General features: G+C 36.8%; 1 protein-coding gene across 5 annotated transcripts in view; it reads right to left on the bottom strand.

Moving 5' to 3' along the window:
- The window catches only part of usp28 (ubiquitin specific peptidase 28), a 40,738-nt gene extending 24,100 nt beyond the window's left edge, over positions 1–16,638 (bottom strand). The window contains exons 1-9 of one of the 5 annotated variants that reach the window (XM_034682901.1): positions 16,582–16,638; positions 11,044–11,121; positions 10,101–10,221; positions 8,921–9,008; positions 8,630–8,792; positions 2,886–2,972; positions 2,579–2,716; positions 199–269; positions 32–108 (exon numbers count right to left, since the gene is read on the bottom strand). In XM_034682901.1, the coding sequence (XP_034538792.1) occupies positions 32–108; positions 199–269; positions 2,579–2,716; positions 2,886–2,972; positions 8,630–8,792; positions 8,921–9,008; positions 10,101–10,221; positions 11,044–11,121; positions 16,582–16,593 (835 nt within the window). In that variant the 5' untranslated portion in view covers positions 16,594–16,638. Of the gene's footprint in view, positions 1–31; positions 109–198; positions 270–2,578; positions 2,717–2,885; positions 2,973–8,629; positions 8,793–8,920; positions 9,009–10,100; positions 10,222–11,043; positions 11,122–12,364; positions 12,369–16,415; positions 16,558–16,581 lie in introns of those variants that run through there. The other 4 variants (XM_034682898.1, XM_034682900.1, XM_034682899.1 and 1 more) reach the window with 4 other exon arrangements.
- Positions 16,639–20,961: the final 4,323 nt, after the last annotated feature.

The following is a 20,961-nucleotide window of genomic DNA, read 5'->3' as shown; positions in this document are numbered from 1 at the left end:
AATCTTCAATAAACCAAGTTCAAACTCAAACCTTCATGTTTTCTTTCTGTCACAAAGGTGCCGTAGAAAAGCTGAACCATGGGGTTATGTTTCTTGTCTTCTGCGTTACTGAAATCAAAGCACACCAATATAATTATTGAAGTCATAGAACTAATAGAGAAGAGTCAGGGTGGTTAATGTAACAAATGTTAAACTTACTTTCCTTTGGCAGCAAGCTGAAAAGCATCCTCTAACCAGTCCAGCAGCTTGTGGGAGAACTCACTGACATCCTGCAGAGAAAAATGAAACCTCATGAATCAGTTCTTCATCAGCTTTTGGATTGGTTGATGAAAATGTGAAGTTGTTCTTGCTGTAATCGTAAAGGAAAGATGTAAAGTCAAAGCATCAATATGGTCCTAGGACATGTCCTCATTTTTCTCACAGGAAGAAGTAGCTTCTATTTTGACTAAATGTTATGTTTTCTAAGAGTTTCAACAATTCTCTTACACTGACATGACTGCACTCTCATATTTACACTGTTCCAAATTATAATGGAAGTTGTATTTTTGTGAGTATTTTAAAAACTATGTTAACAGTCGTTTTCAAATTTCTTAGGAAGTCAGACATTGAATATATTTCTTCAACTGTGTGGTTAAAATGATGTTTTTCAGCTGTATTTTTAAATGAATGCAGAATCTGCAGAAATGAGTGTGCCAAATTATTATGCAATTTGGTGATAAGAGCATATAACTTATAAAATTAATAAAACTAGGCACCTTTAAAAACATTCTATTGATTGAACATAATAATATTTACTACAACTGTATTCAAACTTCAACAAAAACAACAGTTTTCTTTACATTTGTGTACAAAATAAAACTGTTAATGTCTGACACATTTAAAATCTAAAGGGTTTCTCTCATGTCAAATATAATCTATATATATATATATCCTCTTTAAATCCCTGAGATGTCATCCTGTCCTGGGGATAACGTGAGGCATGTGACGGTGCATTGTCATGCATGAACACTAGCATCTTCTTCACTTTAGCCAAATGTCTTTTCCTCCATGCAGGAAAATACAAAAGATGATCGCCTCATGAACTGGCCTGCCTGCTCACCCGATCTCAACCCAACTGAGAACTTGTGGTCAATAATAAAGGAGATAATTTACAGTGATGGTGAGAAATACAGCTCAAAGAGCATCTTTGGAAAGCCATACAAGGTGCAGCTCACAGAGTCAGCAGAGAAGTCATCAGAAACTAAATCAGTTTACAGTGACCTCTGACCCTCACTGAAAGAAAAGGAGGTTATATCGGACATTTGAGAAACACTTTAGATTTGAAATGTTTCAAAGACATTAACACTTTAATTTTGTAAACAAATGTAAAGAAAACTGTTGTTTTTGTTGAAGTTTGAATAGAGTTGTAGTAAATATTATAATTTTCAATCAATAGAACGTTTAAAACGGTGCCTAGTTTTTAATTTTCACAAGTTATATGCTCTTATCACCAACTTGCATAATAATTTGTCACGCTCATTTCTGCAGATTCTGCATTTATTTAAAAATACAGCCAACGTAATTTGAAAAGCATCATTTTAACCACACAGTTGAAGAAATATATTCACTATCTGACTTCTTCACATATGTGAAAACAACTGTTAACATAGTTTTTTAAAATATTCACAAAAATGTAACTTGCACAATAATTTGGAACACGGTGTAGGTCACATTTTGTCTCATAAATATATATTTTTCTCTCTTTCCATGAGGCAGTCTGTTTCTTGGTTTATGAAAGATGCATGTTTGGGTTCGGGTACAATCTGTGTCTCTTTTTATTCTCTCAAACAGAAACAAAGGCTTCACCGCCTCCTGAGAATACAAGCAAGATTGAAAAGAAAGAGAGAGCACAGAGCAGACACGACCAATCATAGAGGCTAACCTCAAAGGTAGACAGACTTGACTCGACTTGCTCAGAAAAGGCCACGTGTATTTAACTCCATGTTGCTGAAATGTTAAGTGTGACAGATTCTAAGACAAAATAAAAACATCAAGCAAGTTTGATGTGAAAAGATTCTCTCCAGACACAGCTACGATTCACGATTTAACAAAAGTACTGCTCACAGGATTCTTCTTATGATGCATCATCTCATTTTACAGTGCGTATTTCTTCTTCATGTATTTCTTCTAAGTGTGAAACCTTGAACAGATTAATTCGGCCACTTTCCTCTAAACAGTTGTTTGGATGGACTTGTGGACTTGTACTTATATAGCACTTTTCTAGTCTTTCTGACCACTCAAAGCGCTTTTACACTACTTGTCGCATTCACCCATTCATACCTATTCACTCACTGGTGGTAGAGGCTGCTACAGTATGGGACCATCAGTGTTAGCTAATCTCATTCGTACACATTCACACACCTCTGAACAACAGAGGGAGCAATTTGGGGTTCAGTGTCTTGCTCAAGGACACTTCGGCATGTGACTGCCGGAGCTGGGATCGAACCGCCAACCTTCCAATTGATAGACGACCGACTCTGCCTACTGAGCCACAGCCACCCTCTTCTGTTTTTCAACAGAAGAGGAGAAATGGTCGTACCTGTTGAGCCTCACTGGTCCTGAAGGCGTCTCGCAGCAACTCCACGGCTGCAGAAGGATCCACAAACCTTCGAGTGGAGCCCAGCATGAGGGCGAACAAACAACGCAGCTCCTGCATGAAGGCTATGTTCCTCTTGTCCTGTGAAGACAGACTTGGAGTCAAACTTTATCATTTCTACATCATGTCATATCAGTGTTATATGTTAGCAGGAAATCCAAAGTATCAGTCAGATCCATGTATGAGTAAAAATGACATGTGGAGAAAGCTGAATTGTTGTTTGTTGGAAACATATCTGTAGTTTACTCACAGAATGGCTCTTACACTTCTCCAGAACTCGCTCAGACAGGTGATAGTTGAGAACCAGCCTCCTGAACACGGGCAGGTGAAACAGTGACTGCAACACAAAAACAAAACAAGAGCGCTTTATTTATGTAGCCGTCAGTGAAGGACAGATGTGGGAGCTCATTTATGGTTTTAGTAGATCTTAATTAAAGAAGTCACCTGATGGGATGACTAGGGAAGATGTCAGGAGAATCAAAATCATACACAAAATGTGAAAAGCTCCTTGATCAACAATGAATGCTTCACCTGTGCTGATTATATTTAACATTTCAGGCTGTCCAACTTTCATTTTTGTATGTGTAATAAATGCAGGTAAGAAAAAATGAGAAACTAAGAACCACTACTCCATTATTTAACTCAAGTACAGTACATAGTGTGTCTACCCTGGTAGTAGACATTCATTACTTTGCGGTCATGTTAGAAAGTCTAATGATACTTATTGGCAACTCTTTCAAAGCCTTGGTACGTTTTGATGAATTATTCTAACAGCTTCTTAGCTTTTGGATGATCTTTGGACAGAAGACTCAGGTCAAAATTAAAACAGTCGACTGGGCAGGATTGTAAACATAAACAGTAAAACAACAAAAAGGGTGGCTTAATAATAGTTCAGAGTTTTACATGAAGGGTTAGGTTCAGGGACTCAGTCCACTGACAAACACTAAGGGTTAGGGTTAGGCATAAAGTCTGAGGGCCTGATCTACTAAGATCCCAAATAACGAGCGCTAATTTGCGTGTGCAAATAATAATTTTGCACGTGTTATTTCTGGGCGTGTTGCAGGTGATCTACTATGACTGCGTGCGCAAATGATAACAAGTGCAAAAGTGGTGCAGACCGCCCTACTTTAATGAGGATTTTGCATGTGCTGTCACCATGGAGAGTTTGAGAGAACAGAGTGGTCTTAAGCGATAAATGAAGTTTGAAGACATGGAGTTGGAGGTTTTTGTGGAGGAGGGAAATAAACACATCGGTGAACTCCAGCAGAGACATCTCAGCGTTAGAAACGGGATTTGGGAGGCCATCTGTGAAAAGGTGAATGATGTGAGAAAAAACAGAAGATCTGCCGATGAAATAAACGCATCTACTCTACTCCAAAACGCAATCAGTGTTTTGATGGAGTTTAGAGAGCGATTTGATGAGGCCTGTCCCTGCTTTTATTTTTTACTCTTCCCATCAACGTTGCACCTTCTGAGCGCTCATTCTCCAAGTTAAAACTAACTAAAAACCCCTTGATGAGCACGGTGGGACAGGAGAGACTGAGTGGACATGTCATGATATCTATTGATAATGACAGATCAAAGAAAATGAACATACAGCTCATCGTGGACAAGTCCACAGAGCTTAAGGCTCCTTCAAACAGTGGTGAGTAGGCCGAGTACTTCATATTGATTTTGTGTTTGTATGTGAAGATGTGGGCTGCTGCGCCAATCTTACTAAACTGTATATCTGTTGATACAGTGACCTACTGTGCTCTCATTATATGAAAAAGTTAAAGTGGGTGTCAGAATGACGCGGTCGCTATCCGTGGTGCTGAACTGCTTTGAATTTGTGTTGTTTTATTCATTTATTTGTGTTGTTCTCTTGGTTTGTTAGACTTCATGTCTGTTTGATTGACTTCAAAAAGACATAACTGTGTGTAAAAACTGTAGTAATGCTTGTAAGCCCCGCTGTTGTGGGCATGTTGTAAAGTTATGATGAGCTTTACAGTGACCGCAGCCATGTCAGCCAAAAACAGCGCTCGCTATCTGCTTCAGGGTTTGATAAATCACATTGCGTGTGCTAAATGATTACATTTGCATCTCCTCCTCCCAGTATTTTGCACGTTCTGATGATCTACATGTGTTCTGCATATTCATGAAGGCAAACACACTAAATGGATAGCGAGTGCTATTTTGCTCATTTGAAAGACGCAATCCTCGGTGCTCCCGGTTAGTAAATCTGCTTTGTGTGCGCTATCAAGTTTGCACGTGTTTTTATACACGCAAACCTTTAGTAGATCGGGACCTGAGTGGTTAGGGTTAGGGTAAGGGTTCGGGCAAGGGAATACATTTCGAGTAAGCCCAAAGGTTAGGTTTAGGGACTAAGTTCACTGTTAAAATTCAACAGATAATTTAAATATGTCTTGCTCCCTTTCTAATCTGTGTGTCTGATTTGCTTATTTTACTCTGACCACACCCTAAGCCCAAATATTTCATTAATTCAATGTGTAAAATATAATAAATGCAAGATTTTAAAGTTGAAATGAATAATTTTTAAATAGAGTTGAAACTTAGTTTGACTAGTTTCAATCAAATCTGCTTCCATTAGTGGATATTTATCACATACTATTAGAATGCAGCTTAAAATCAGCACAGCGAGATGCTGAGTCATATAAATAAGATATCAATATTTGCTCTAAGCACAAATAGATACAACAAATACAATCAAATAATAAATGAAGTTAAGGTGTTAACTTAGATTCGGGAGCAGGACCACGCCTAAACCACACCCTCAATCACCTGACAAGCCTTCTTAAACGTAGCCAGCCTACTCCAACTGCTTGTCCGTGATTCTTCAACCCACCCTCCCTCACCTTACTCTACTGCACTTAACCTATTTCCTTGTCCTCTCCTACTCAACTCGTGCTCGCTCCTTCTATGCCCTGTCTACTTCCAGGTACAACCCGGGTCAAGATCAGCTCCGGCAGGATAACGCTGAGACGGAACCCCCATCCTGAGTCTCCTTCTGCTGGGCACACCACGCACAACTAATTCATTAAATGTTCAACTTATATCCTTGTGTGGCGTGGTCCTTGCTAGTGAATCTACCTACAGTGAAACAACACAGATATGAGTGTTTTAGAAACTCTAAAATGTTTAAAGTATCATTCATTTAATATTGAAGCACATAAACATTGGCACTTTTCATGAGACGCTTCTGTTTCCAATGATAAACTAAATGCATTAGTGACCGTCAGTGACTCCGATGCGGTGTGTCATGTGTGGGGGTGAGTGGAGCCTCGGAGCACTTATGAATATCTTCATATATATTTCCACCTGAATAGGAAATTCAATTACAGCTTATCTCAGTTTTACTGTAATTTATACCACAAAGGATAACAGGAGGAACATGAGCTGACAACTGCGTCATGTGGTCACTCAGCCTCAGTCTGATAGCACAATTACTTTTTTTAATGGAGACGGCTTTATCAGGAGTCGGGCTGCGTTGAGTCTACAACAATACGTTTAATTATAGTAAACACCGGTGAAAAAGAAGAGGAAGCAAATGATCATTTGTACGTTTCTGTTCAAATAACACTGCTGCTTTCCCACATTTTTATTCCCAGATAATAACCACTATCCTCTCTGCGGGCTCAATTTCAAAATCAATGCAGAAGTGTATCTGAGCTCAACCGAGCCAAGCAATCAGAGTTCTCTCTGTCCATTTAAGGCTCAGAGGTAGACCATCGCTCCATCACCACATCTCTGCTATTTAATTATCAAAGCAGCCCGCGCATCTCAATGAGATCCAGTTTCTGCCGAGCCACCTGATAGGCCTGACTCAATTCAGTCCTGGATGGAGGTCTAATAGAATTTGGAGCTTGGAGAAAAATATGGGTGTACTCATTTAACAGAAATACGTCCACAATGAAATCTTTTCTTACAGCTGGTTTGGATTTCTGGATTAGGATGGTATAGTATCAGTCAAAAAGATGATAGTAAAGCTATCTGTTTCTGTTGTCCGTCTAAAATTAACCTTGAATAATTGCTAACCAGGTCATGCACAAGATGGCTGATAAATCAACCTCATTTGCAATTGGGGCAAAATTAACGTCATGTTAAAGGGCTAAATGCAAATTGAACAATTGACTGCAAACATGGTGATGGAAGAGAAACCCAAAGGCTACAAAATGTTTGTGGAACCGAGTGAGAGCTATTTTAAGTTTTAACAGCAAACACGTGAGACACTGTTAGAGTGAGTGGACACTTAGAGGGTGTCTGGTGCATTGAACAGGCATATCTACGAAGGCACGCACAGTGCAGCTGCATTATCTTTGTACCTTGACTTTGTTTCCTGGAGTACATTTAACATATGACACATGTAACAAAAACTTCTTGTGCTGTTTGCACCGGGCTTCTACAGTCAAAGACAGGATATAGATCCACACTAAACACAAACAGATCTGTATGCTTCTGCAACATCATCTGACCTAAATTGGGCCATTTCATTTTCACAAGATTCAAACAGCTGCAAGGAAGCTACATAAATAAGACATTTATTTCAGACAGCTCCCAAAATATGTGATGGATCTGTACTGTTAAAAAGGAGGGCAAAACTATAGAATACCTTATCAGAACAGGCAGTAAAGTGCAGTGTGTTCACACCAAGCTAAATGTGTGGTTACGTAGGGACTGAAGCATGGTGGCAGGTACTGTTATTATCGCCTGTAATCCAAAGGTCAGCCAAGCTCCTGCTTTAGTCTTATTCATTCTGTGAAAATGGAGGCTGTGCTTAACAAATAGGGGTCATGCATTAAAGCCAAGCGGCAACCTCCGGTCTAAAAATATGAGTCCAATGTGGAAGTGCTAAAAACTGCAGTTCATTGAGGATCTGCTTGAGGCTGGACCCGGAAGTACCTGAAACTACATACACACCAATTCAAAAGAGCCGATCTTTACAGCAGAAATAAACATGTTTATAGCCTGGTTCAAAAGATTAGTGTAGTCTGGATAGCTCATGTCTTGATCAGCACACACTGTATGGCGGGTGAATTTTTATTTAACGCAGCAATTATGAAGATATTGAGATTACGAGTCTTCCAATGAGAGGCACAGCTGACTTAATTGACAGGCAGGAACACTGTAGCCCCAAGCTTCCATCTTAAATTGTGTTAATTATAGGACAGAAATGAATCACCTTCTGAATCCTCTGTACATTTGCAGTTTCTTTTAAGCGCTGAATCAAAACTAAAGTCAATCCAGAAACATCTCAAAAAGCTTCATATGGACTGCCTGTCTAAAGCCAGAGCACAGGGAATTTTGCAAGACGGCAATAAAGAAGAAACACAAGAACTCTTAAAGTTGACAGGTTTTTAAATTAATGTTTTCATCATGATGTGAAAATGTTCTTGAAGAACACTAAAAAGTCAGAAGACACAAACGAGGACACAAGACAAGATCAAAATTATGAAATTGTACAGAAAAGGCAAAATTTGGTGCATAAAAATTGTTCAGAACTCAGGAAAATAATTATTTTGTTCTTAAATTGTTGTCTGCTGGTCAGACAAGTCTTAAGAACAACATGAAAAAGAAGTGTGATGAAACCCAGATCGTGATCCTGCCATAGGAAAATAATGATACAATATTTTTCCCACATTGCCCGACCCTAATGAAAAACATTTTCCCCCAGAAGAAGATAAAGTTTGCCAATCTTTACATGGTACTTCCTAGTTACTGTTTTATTGAGAAAACATTTAAAATAATTGTTATTAAAAAGATATTTCATGTATAACTTTTATGATTCCTAAGTCTCAGTCGGAGCCAATGGCCCTGAAAACAACGCTTTAAAAACAGATTGGTGACGTCACAGAGACTACGTCCATGTTTTATACAGTCTATGATTAGAGCTTATAACTGTAAATAATGTATTCTAATCTTTCCTCTGTAAAGAGTCACATCAGTTTGTTGTAACCAGTCAGACAGTGAATCTCTCATGCTCCTCCTCTTTCTCACCTGAATGACGGCACTGAACCAGCAGGTGTTTCCAACATTACGAATGCCCACGGGCCAGTCGTCCTGACGGATCCAGTCTGCAGGGCTGCACATCTCACTCTGGGCTTCACATCTCTTCCTCTTCATCCTCGCTGCATTCTCCTCTGCACTGGCCTCAAGAGCTCTGCAGTCAAATTACACATATTAAAGCAAGAACTCATAAAAGTGTTACTTTGTTGAACTCTCTGTCCTGTTAAAGTTAAAGAAAGTCAGCAGTAAAAACGTGCTCTGTAGGAAATAGCTCTGTGGTACCTGTTGAGTTCTCTCTCCTCTTCCTGGGCATTGTGGGACTCCTGCAGGCTGAGCTCTATGGCTGCCTGTAGTTCATCTTTAGGAAGGTCTGAGGACACCAACAACATCAGAATCAGAATCAGAATCAGAATCAGAATCAGAACTTTATTTATCCTGGGGGAAATCTATTCATAGTTGCTCTTAAACATTAAAGAATGATACTAGAGTATTAACAGTAAACACAAATAAAATAAGAAATAAAAACTGAACAATCCAAAAAATTTAAAATAATACAGAAGCACAGAATATTTACAATTAGAGATTTACCAGGGGCTAAAATTAAAGTGATATAAAGACCAAATAGTAGGGGTATTATAAATGATAAGATGGTGGATAACTAAGACCCCACAATTTTAATATCAGCTATTTCATTTTCAATTTGACCAACAAGTTGCATAGCTCATTATAAAATAATCTTTCCTCTATGTGGTTAACAATCCTTTCTTCCCTTGTCATAATTCCTGATAACCTTTAAAGGTCAGCAGAAGGTTGTTCAGTTTTCAAAGTGTAAAAACGAACCGTCTGGTTTCTGAATTAAAACCAACAGAGGAACAAACAATTCAACCACGGACACTGATGTATGAAAGCTAAAGGTCGCTACTTTCAAAAGGAAAAGCATCAGTGTGCCTCTGAGGCAGTGCTCACAAGTCCGTTGATGTTTGAGTATTGTTTAGCGAGCGTGTAGCAGCCTCAGAAGCTACGGTCATGTCTCTCTACTTTCTACTCCTGGCACTAAGTTGGTGCCCTACGACAGGGCACCAACAAAGACTATTTGAAAGTATGCACAATTACCCACATTTGCATTGCAAAACTCTCAAAAATCAAACCTCTGTGAGTTGGAAGTTTGATGTCTGTGATATGTGTGATTTTTCCAATACTCAAAAAACTGCAGTAAGTGTTTGATTTTGTGGGGTGCCGTTGGCCTAGTGGTCTAAGCTCTGCCCCATATACAGAGACTATAGCCCTTGTCGCAGAGGTCGCAGGTCGATCCCAGTCTCGACCATTTACTGCATGTTCTCCCCCACTCTCTACTCCCCACATTTCCTGTCTCTCTTCAGCTGTCCTATCGATTAAAGGCAAAAATCCCCCAAGAATATAACTTAAAAAAGAAAAGAACTTGATTTTGTTTTAGTCAGTGTACCTTTCTGGCCCTCCCAAGCCTCTGCAGAGGTCCCTGACTGTTGTTGTTCTCCAGGATCCTGAACCTCAGCAGGCTGGGTTGTCAGCAGTCCAACAGCATGTCCAATGTCACCCTGACTGGCCTACAAGAGAAAGATAAGAGGAGATATCCTGAATATTTATAGAGTATATAAAATATGCAGTAACATCATTTAGCACAGGAACATAATAAGTAACACGGGCGGATGAAAATACATCAAACATTGAAAAACATCAGAAACATCAGAAACACAGTGGCAGACTGGATTAATTAAGAGCACATAGAAACCTGTGAGCTCCTGCTGCGTCTCTGTCTGCCTAGAACAGGTTTGGATGACGTCTGTAACACCCTCAGCTATAGACTGTTTATTGTACTGTCTGTCAGTACTTTAATGAGGTTCCTTTAAATTCAGGCTCCTGGGGATTTCTTTGTTCGCAGTTGTGTTTCAAACTTAGACAGTGTGCTTGAGTGGACATTTGGCACCCTTGGGGGAGCTTTAATGCAATCAAAGAGAGTTTCTTAAACATTAATTACTCTCTAAGAACTGCAATGGCTGTTGTTTTTTTTACCCCACTAACAAGCAGCATGGCCCTCCTGATGGATAGCCACATACCTTTGTACAGAAAATTATGTTCTCTTGAGGAAACAATTCTATTAACACTCATTAGTGCTTACAGCATTATGAGCTCTAAAAATATAAGTCCCCAAACACCCTGTTCTCTCACTCTACCGGCTAATGTTAACATCTAATGCATCACTACTTCACAGCTGGACTTTGTTTTTGTTTTTAAGTTAATTTCTCTCTAAAGCAACAGTTTCTGGATTTGAATTGGCATTAACAAGCTTTTATCATTGCTACATTCAAATAAACAATGCAGCTGCTTCTGGCAGGACCCCCAGCTCATGGTGGGATCTGGGTTCTTACATTCAAGGCCTTGTAGAGGATCTGTGGGTCCTGGATGCCAGTGATCTCCTTCAGCTGGTTGATCAGCCTTTCGTTCTGCTGAGGGGAAGGAAAATAGAAAGTCAAAAACATCATTTTATCCTTTGATCCCCTGCATACTGATTCAGCCAACGTGGTTCTTTTTCACCTCTCAAATCACCATTTGATTCCCGAATGGTCTGACCAAAGCTGAAACCCAGGTTGGCTATAAATTGGGTACAGTATGGGTTCAACAGGCACAATTGCTTTGTTGCTTAGCGCCTCTCGAGTGGCTGCTTGTTGCAGCAGCTCTCTCTTTGTTGTTCTTTTTTTGACTTTTTTTCACACCTGTTTAGTTCTCTTTGTATTTGGAGCCTGTCATGACTTTTAATGACTCTTTTGTTGGCCATGGACACCAAACTGGCTTATCTTTAGCAGACTAGACTACTGTAACGGGGTCTTTACAGGACTCCCTAAAAAGTCCATCAGACGGCTGCAGCTCATACAGAATGCTGCTGCTCGAGTCCTAACAAGGACCAACAAAGTAGACCACATCACTCCAGTTCTTAGATCTCTACACTGGCTTCCTGTCTGTCAGAGAATAGACTTTAAAACCTGCTGATGGTTTATAAAGCACTGAATGGTTTAGACCCAAAATACATTGCTGATCTGCTACTACTTTATGAACCACCTCGACCTCTGAGGTCATCAGGTACTGGTCTGCTTTCAGTCCCAAGAGTCAGAAGGAAACATGGTGAAGCAGCGTTTAGTCATTATGCACCACATATCTGGAACACACTCCCTGAAAGCTGCAGGTCTGCTCCAACTCTCACCTCTTTTAAAGACTAAGACCTTTTTATTTGACACTGCCTTCCTATCTTAGCTCATTTTAACTCACTTTAAATTAAAATTTTAATGTAATTTTTAATATATTTCTAATTTTCCTTTTCTTTTCTGTTTTATCATATTTGTCATTTTAATTATGTTCTTTTATGCCTGTCTGAATGTCTCCAATGCTTGTAATGTTTTAATGTAAAGCACATTGAGTTGCCCTCGTGTATGAAATGTGCTATACAAATAAAGCTGCCTTGCCTTGCCTGCCTTGCCTTACGTTTGCAGTGGTGTTTTTACTATTTTTGTTCCTGTGTCGTGCTGGTACTGAGGTACAAGCTAAAAAAGATGACATCGACCTGTCCTTCCACCCACCGTTATGGGGAATGTGAGATATAACTACGATAAGGTGGACGAGCTAACCCAGCACCAGAGTAGCATCATGCTAACAGAGCTAACATCGGACACAAACGCCACATTGGAAGGATTTCACCTGCTGTGGGCGGACAGGATACAGGAGAGCAAGACTGAACACACTGGTGAAGAAGGCCAGCTCAGTCCTGGACCCTGTGGAGGTGGTGGCTGACAGGAGGATTATGGCCAAGCTGTTGTCTCTGATAGACATTTTTTTTCCAAATATATATTCTTGTTAAATTCTTGTACTGTACACCTTCTTGTTTGCTGCTGTAACTCCATGAATGTCCCCGTTGTGGGACGAATAAAAGAGTATCTTATCTTATCTTATTAGCTCGTCTTTAACCCTTTTTCTTTCCTATAATCAAACTAACCTGTGTAACTCATCTTTAACGCTAGTTTTAACTGGTAAATCTCCCACCTCTCCCCCCTAAAAGAGTTGCCCTGTAGTCCACTTTGCCCCACAATGAGGCACTGGAACAAGCAGGCAACAATGTGGCAGCTGATGATAATAGTTCATGGCGCACTCACGGTCTCACTTTTAGCCTGTGACCCACATTGGTAAATCTGGAGCTGAAGGACAAACATCCGACGGACAGTCTGCCAGGCCATGACTATGAGGTCATCATGATAGCTGGGTGCAGTGTTCAAAGAAACACATAAAGGTTCTAAAATATTGCTGATATGCCTTCTAATCTAGATTTCAAACAGAGACAGACACCACTCTGACGTCCTGTAAGCAACCAGCAGGAGGAGGAAGGATGATAGTGATCCAAGCAAAGAAGCAGTCCAGCAAGTTAAACCTCATGAAACTGCAAATTAGAACATTCACACTTCATCCTTGAAATGAATCAAACAAACATTGTGTTGAGTGTTATTAAGTTAGCTTTATAAGTGCTAGAAGAAGGAGGACAAAGTTGTCAGGCTAACTCTTTCTGCAAAGCTAAGCGATCTACACTACCAGCCAAAAGTTTGGAAACACCTTCTCATTCAAGGGTTTGTATTTATTGTAATGATTGTAAACACTGTACATTAATACTGAAGACATCCAAACTATGAAAGAACATATATGGAATTATTGAATGAACCAAAAAATGTTAAACAAAGCAGAATCTGTTTTATATTTTAGATTCTGTAAAGTAGCCCCCTTTTTCCTTCATGACAGCTTTGCACACTCTTGGTATTCTCTCAGTCTGCTTCATGAAGTGGTCTCCTGGAATGGTTTCTAATGAACATGAGCCCTGTCAAGAGTTCATTTGTAGAATGACTTGCCTTCTTAATGTGTTTGAGACCATCAGTTGTGTTGTTCAGAGGTAGGGTTAGTACACAATGGATAGTCCTATTTGACTACTGTTGTAATCCAGATTATGGCAAAACCAGATTATTTCATAGTTTTGATGTCTTCAGTATTAATCTACAATGTTGAAAATAATTACAATAAATAAAAACCATTGAATGAGAAGGTGTGTCCAAACTTTTTACTGGTAGTGTAGCTGAATGCTAAAGCTTTGATTAACTGATAATAATCTGAGCAGTCATTTCTAAATTATTTTGATAATCACAGGAATAATACTAAGTGATGTACGACCTGACCTGACCTGACCTGACATGACCTGACATGACACGGCAGGTGAGACGAGAAGATATGAGATGATAGGATATGATGCAATGCAAAGCGACACGATATGATGCACAACACCTTGCCTATGATAACACTTATATCTAGAAGCCAAAGATCTTTGGTTGCACAGTTAAGATCTGGTCTTCCTCTGGCCATTGAGGTCGGTTGATTCAAAAATATCCCAGAAGAAAACAGACTGTGAGATGTGTGATTTAAATGAAGTGGAAACAGAGTCCCATTTTCTTTTGCACTGTACAAATTATGATGACCTCAGAGAGTTATTGTTTCAACAAATTTCCTGTAAAAAGCCTGAAATATTGTAGTGGACAGATGTTTCATTTTGACGTGTTTAAACTTGCTAATTTTGTATTAGAAGCCTGGAAAAGAAGACAAGATAGTCTCTTTAATTATTGTGCTTTTTATTTTTATAATTTTCTTTTATTCTATTGTCATTTTCTCCCTCAGTTTCCTTACAAGGAATGATCGTACTGTACACTGTGACCCTGGACCCATGCGAGCTGGGCATATGATCGTATGCATGACACAATAAAAACTTCAAACTTCAAACTGTATCGTGATACAGCAAGTCTGTGCTAATTGAAAAAAGTGCAAGACATTCAATAACAATAAATCATAATATCTGATGCACAGAAGAAATAAAGATGCCTCTAAAAGGTGAAGATTTCATTAACAACAACATCAGGAGTCCTGAAGTCACAGTGTGAGTCAGATTGGAAGAAAAATCTGTTTACAGCCCTGATTTATTTCTAAATTAAGATATTGATACATAGCGCCAGCAATATGACTACAGCATGAGCCAGAATGACAAAATATCATCATGAAGATATTATGTCTGAGCCTCCCTTTAAAAAACTAGCTGCTATCCAAAGTTTGTCATCCAATCTGAAACCTTATTAAACTATAAAACAGTCTGTTTTTGTTTTGGTGTCATCTTTTTGGGTTTGTTCCATCTAGAAATCCTGACTGTCTCATCATATGTTCTCAGGTTATTTTTAATTCTTCTGTATTTATTTTAAATCTTATTTTAGATTTAAGATTTTTGTACAATTTTAATGTAATGTTTGCATGTTGTTTTTAATCTGTTTTTATGTAAAACTGCCTAAAATCCAATATCCCCCCCTATGGGATAAATAAAGTTATTGTAGGATTAAGTATTCTCCTATCCTGAAGCTTCAAAAAAACAGTTGAATATACTCTCATGTATCTTTGTTATGGTTACATGTTTAATAAACTTGAGCTTCTTTCAAAAGTTTTGATGCTTGGTTCATAAAACTGTGTGCCACTTCATGTCCACATCATGTTATCCATCACATTCATCCAAGTAAACACAAACCCTCACAGGCCTTCCTCTGTTTTGACCATGTCGACGGAAACATGAAGTGCTCAGAAGGAATAACACACAGGTCTGCTGAGTGAGAGGCGCTATAATAAGCCTGCTTCCCCAACAGCAGGTGGACAGTCAGGGCATCTCTCTGACACACACACACAAGAGGCCAAGCGCAGGCTGACCATACTTATATGGAGTCCAGGGGCTATCTGAGACCCCCTTGGTTAGCCTCTATTTTAGTCTATGACATGGATACCTCAGGCCTCTGTTTATCATTCCACTCACCATGCCACCAGAACTGACTGACAAAGGCACTGGGTCTCTCTCTCTCTCTCTCCCTTTTTCTCTCTCATGTGCACACACACCCCTCCCTTGACAATACTGACCAGAAAACAGAATTAAACATAACTTTTCCCACAAAAAATGTAAACACTACACATATTTACTGCTGTGTGTAGACCCTGACCATGAGCAAGATCCAACATAGTGGACTGTCTGTTAGAGTATTAGTGAGGAAGGCCTGCTGGTAAAGCAATGGAGTATCTAGAGCTAATAATGACTTAAAAGCTACTTTTGGACTCCCTAATAATGAGTTGAATTCTTCCTGGGAAGCCAAAACTAAATATAATCAAATATATCTTTACACTTTTAAGCTTCTGAAAGGATTATACTGATAAGTCATGCGTCCTATGACATAAAAATGTGAAGTTAAGGCTCAATATGAAGGAAAATAGGGAACATAAGTATTTGGTAATTCATCACTTTGGGCTGCACCCTCTTCAAACACATTGGTTATAAAAGGAAACTTTACATTAAGTGTGCTGTTATTTTGTCTTCTTAAAATGTTCCAAATAAATAAATAAATGAATGAATGGAAGTGAGGTTAAAATGTTATTTAAACTGTATTTTAGTAGGTAGTAATTAATTTAGCCAAGAAGAGAGCAGCTTGTAAAAACGAGCAGATAAGAAGCAGCATAAGTAATGGTGAAAGTAATAAGTAGTCCTTTCTAAATATTTCTAGTGGAGTTTAAAGCTGTGGATCTTTAGTACGGATTGGCATTCAGACCACAGAGGGGTTAGTGTTCACGTTAGTTTCTCAGGCATTCAGACAAACATGTCACTTGTCATGTTAATATTGGTCCCATCATCCTTTGCGCTCACCGAGTTCGTTGAGTTTTCTCCATGTTCAGTCTGTTCACCTGTCATTGCAGAGTTTAAAATGTGAATTTCTTCCTGTTTCCCTAAAGTGTGATCAGCCGAGACTCCGAGTCAAACCAACTCCATCTGTCAAGCCCCCGAGAGCGACCAGGCAGCTGTGCGCGCTCACCTGTTCAGACATGCGCGCCGGCACGGACGATCATGCGCGCTCCCTGGCAGCGTGAATGGACAGTCCTAATGTAATAAAATTCTCTCTGTATCTGGGTCAGATTTAAATTTCAAACCTTACCACAGCGATTTTACAGAATGTCTCTATGCAGGCCGGGGACTTCAGCTTTTCTTGGCTAAAAAAATATTCAAACAAATGAAGAAATAAAAAACAACAACATTTAAATATCTGTAAAAATGTGCAATACTGTCATTTCATTCATAACATAATGTGTTTATTATTATATTCATCAACCAAATGTACACTCTGGCTTAGGCTAACTTATTCATGTCTTTAAAAGTAGTTCTATATCTTTCTTTGTACAGATAATATTTTTATTTTTATCTAGAATTTTTAGTTTAGTTTTTTAGGTGCAATTGTCCTTACTGTCTTGTTAAGTACAAGTGTTCCATTCACCACATTAAATTAATTAAAAGTGTGCGAGCTCACTTGGCAATAAACCTTTCTTGATTCTTAAAAAATAAAAGAAGAGAACAATTAAGATTTATTTTATTTTTTGAATTTCTTTTGAATTAAATTTTTTGAGGAATCATAATACAAAAATACCTCTCAATGATCTCTGCTTGCTAACAGAAATAAAGGAATAATTTCTGTTGTTACACCCCTAAGTCAGTTTAACATTAATTTAATTCCTAGCAATGCAATGAAATGAGAATGCTGGTCTTTTTTTTTTTTTTTTTTTTTAATCTAAAATGTATTTTATGAACCCAGAAAACTCCCAAATAATAGATAAATTAGACACAAGTGCATCTTGAAGCTGACTCCATGAATCTGTTATTGATAACTTCCTTAACCCTCAAATGAAAATATTCTACACTATTCAATGATCATATAAGACACATTACCTCCATATAACAATAATAATAACTCTTTGGGAAAAATGGGTCTCAAATTGGGTCTTAAATTTAAATTTCAAAAAGATTTATATTTTACAATGAAGAATTATTCGATTTATCTGATTTTATTGGGGTTTTTTGTTGCATTTTTTGTGGAATCATAATACAAAAATACCTCTCATTGATCTCTACTTGCTAACAGAAATAAAGGAATAATTTCTGTTGTTACACCCCAAAGTCAGTTTAACTTTAATTTAATTCCTAGCAATGAAATGAGTATGCTGGTCTTTTTTTTTTTTTTTTAATTTAAAATGTATTTTATGAACCCAGAAAACTCCCAAATAATCTATCAATGTGACAAGTGCACAAGTACATATTGAAGCTGACTCCATGAATCTGTTATTGATAACTTCCTTAACACTCAAATGAAAATATTCTACACTATTCAATGATAATATAAGACAAATTACCTCCAAATAACAATAATAATTACTCTTTGGGAAAAATGGGTCTCAAATTGGGTCTTAAATTTAAATTTCAAACTTCATCCAAGCGGTTTTACAGGATGTCATATGCAGGCTAGGGACTTCAGCTTTTCTTGCTTTTAAACATTTTTAAATAATAAAAAAAAAACAAAAAAAACAAAAAACATTTAAAAAACTCTAAAAAAGAAAAAAAGATTTATTTTACAATTAAGAATTATTCAATTTATCTGATTTTATTGGGTTTTTGTTGCATTTTTTGAGGAATCATAATATAAAAATACCTCTCATTGATCTCTTCTTGCAGTACTAAAGGAAAAAATTATGTTGTCACAACCCAAAGTCAGTTTAACATCCATACAATTCTTAGAAAATAAATGATTGTGCTGGGCTATTTTTTTTTCTGATTCAAATTTTCTTTGATAAACTCAGAAAACTCCTGAATAATTGATCAATGTGACAAGTGCACAAGTACATCTTGAAGCTGACTCCATTAATCTGTTATAGATAACTTCCTTAACCCTCAAATGAAAATATTCTTCACTATTCAGTGATCATGTAAGGCACATTAACTCAATATATTATTAATCATTCTGCGGGAAAAATGGGGTCTTGAACTTGATTTTAAATTCAAATTTCAAAAGTTAACCAAGCAATTTTACAGTATGTCTTATTCAGACTGGGGACTTCAGCTTTTATTTGTTTAAAACATTTTTAAATATTGAAAAAAAAAAAAACCAAACAAACACAACAACATTTAAAAACTCTAAAAAAAAAAAAAAAAAAAGGATTTATATTTTACAATTAAGAATTATTCAATTTATCTGATTTTATTGGGGTTTTGTTGCATTTTTTGAGGAATTAAAATGAAAAAATACCTCTCATTGATCTCTTCTTGCAAATAGAAATAATTTGAATTTCTAGCAATTTAATAATTAGGCTGGTCCCTTTTTTAATTCAAATTTTCTCTGATAAACTCAGAAAACTCCCGAATAATTGATCCATGTGACAAGTGCACAAGTACATCTTGAAGCTGACTCCATGAATCTGTTATTGCTAACTTCCTTAACCCTCAAATGAAAATATTCTACACTATTCAATGATCACATAAGACACATAACCTCCATATAACAATAATAATAACTCTTTGGGAAAAATGGGTCTCAGATTGGGTCTTAAATTTAAATTTCAAACTTCATCCAAGCGGTTTTACAGGATGTCATATGCAGGCTAGGGACTTCAGCTTTTCTTGCTTTTAAACATTTTTAAATAATAAAAAAAAACAAAAAAAAAAAAACAACAACATTTAAAAAACTCTAAAAAAGAAAAAAAGATTTATTTTACAATTAAGAATTATTCAATTTATCTGATTTTATTGGTTTTTTTGTTGCATTTTTTGAGGTATCATAATACAAAAATACCTCTCATTGATATTTGCTTGCTAACAGAAATAAAGGAATAATTTCTGTTGTTACACCCCTAAGTCAGTTTTACATTAATTTAATTCCTAGCAATGAAATGAGAATGCTGGTCTTTTTTTTTTTTTAATCTAAAATGTATTTTATGAACCCAGAAAACTCCCAAATAATAGATAAATGAGACAAGTGCACAAGTACATCTTGAATCTGACTCCATGAATCTGTTATTGATAACTTCCTTAACCCTCAAATGAAAATATTCTACACTATTCAATGATAATATAAGACAAATTACCTCCAAATAACAATAATAATTACTCTTTGGGAAAAATGGGTCTCAAATTGGGTCTTAAATTTAAATTTCAAACTTCATCCAAGCGGTTTTACAGGATGTCATATGCAGGCTAGGGACTTCAGCTTTTCTTGCTTTTAAACATTTTTAAATAATAAAAAAAAAAACCAAAAAACCTACAACATTTAAAAAACTCTAAAAAAGAAAAAAAGATTTATTTTACAATTAAGAATTATTCAATTTATCTGATTTTATTGTTTTTTTTGTTGCATTTTTTGAGGAATCATAATACAAAAATACCTCTCATTGATCTCTTCTTGCAAACAGTACTAAAGGAAAAAATTATGTTGTCACAACTCAAAGTCAGTTTAACATCCATATAATTCTTAGAAATTAAATGATTGTGCAGGGCTATTTTTTTCTGATTCAAATTTTCTTTGATAGCCCAGAAAACTCCTGAATAATTGATCAATGTGACAAGTGCACAAGTACATCTGTACAATGCTGACTCAATTAATCTGTTATAGATAACTTCCTTAACCCTCAAATGAAAATATTCGACACTATTCAGTGATCATGTAAGACAAATTACCTCAATATATTAATAATCATTCTGCGGGAAAAATGGGGTCTTGAACTTGATTTTAAATTCAAATTTCAAAAGTTACCCAAGCAATTTTACAGTATGTCTTATTCAGACTGGGGACTTCAGCTTTTATTTGTTTAAAACATTGTTAAATATTGAAAAAAAACAAAAAACAAACCCAACAACATTTAAAAACTCTAAAAAAAAAAATAAAAAAAAAAAAAAGATTTATATTTTACAATTAAGAATTATTCAATTTATCTGATTTTATTGGGGTTTTGTTGCATTTTTTGAGAAATTAAAATGAAAAAATACCTCTCATTGATCTCTTCTTGCAAATGGAAATAATTTGAATTTCTAGCAATTTAATAATTAGGTTGGTCCCTTTTTTTAATTCAAATTTTCTCTGATAAACTCAGAAAACTCCCAAATAATTGATCCATGTGACAAGTGCACAAGTACATCTTGTAAATGACTCCATTAATCTGTTATTAATAACTTCCTTAACCCTCAAATGAAAATATTCTACACTATTCAATGATCATATAAGACACATAACCTCCATATAACAATAATAATAACTCTTTGGGAAAAATTGGGTCTCAGATAGGATTTTATGAGTTTTTTATACAAAAATGTTACAGCATATTTTCAGGAAATGTTCAGACTTACTATTTGATATTTAAGTTGATAATGACAAATGAAC

Source organism: Notolabrus celidotus, chromosome 5, assembly GCF_009762535.1.
Source record: "Notolabrus celidotus isolate fNotCel1 chromosome 5, fNotCel1.pri, whole genome shotgun sequence".
Lineage (NCBI taxonomy): Eukaryota > Metazoa > Chordata > Actinopteri > Labriformes > Labridae > Notolabrus > Notolabrus celidotus.
This window is presented reverse-complemented; position numbering and strand designations above follow the sequence as displayed.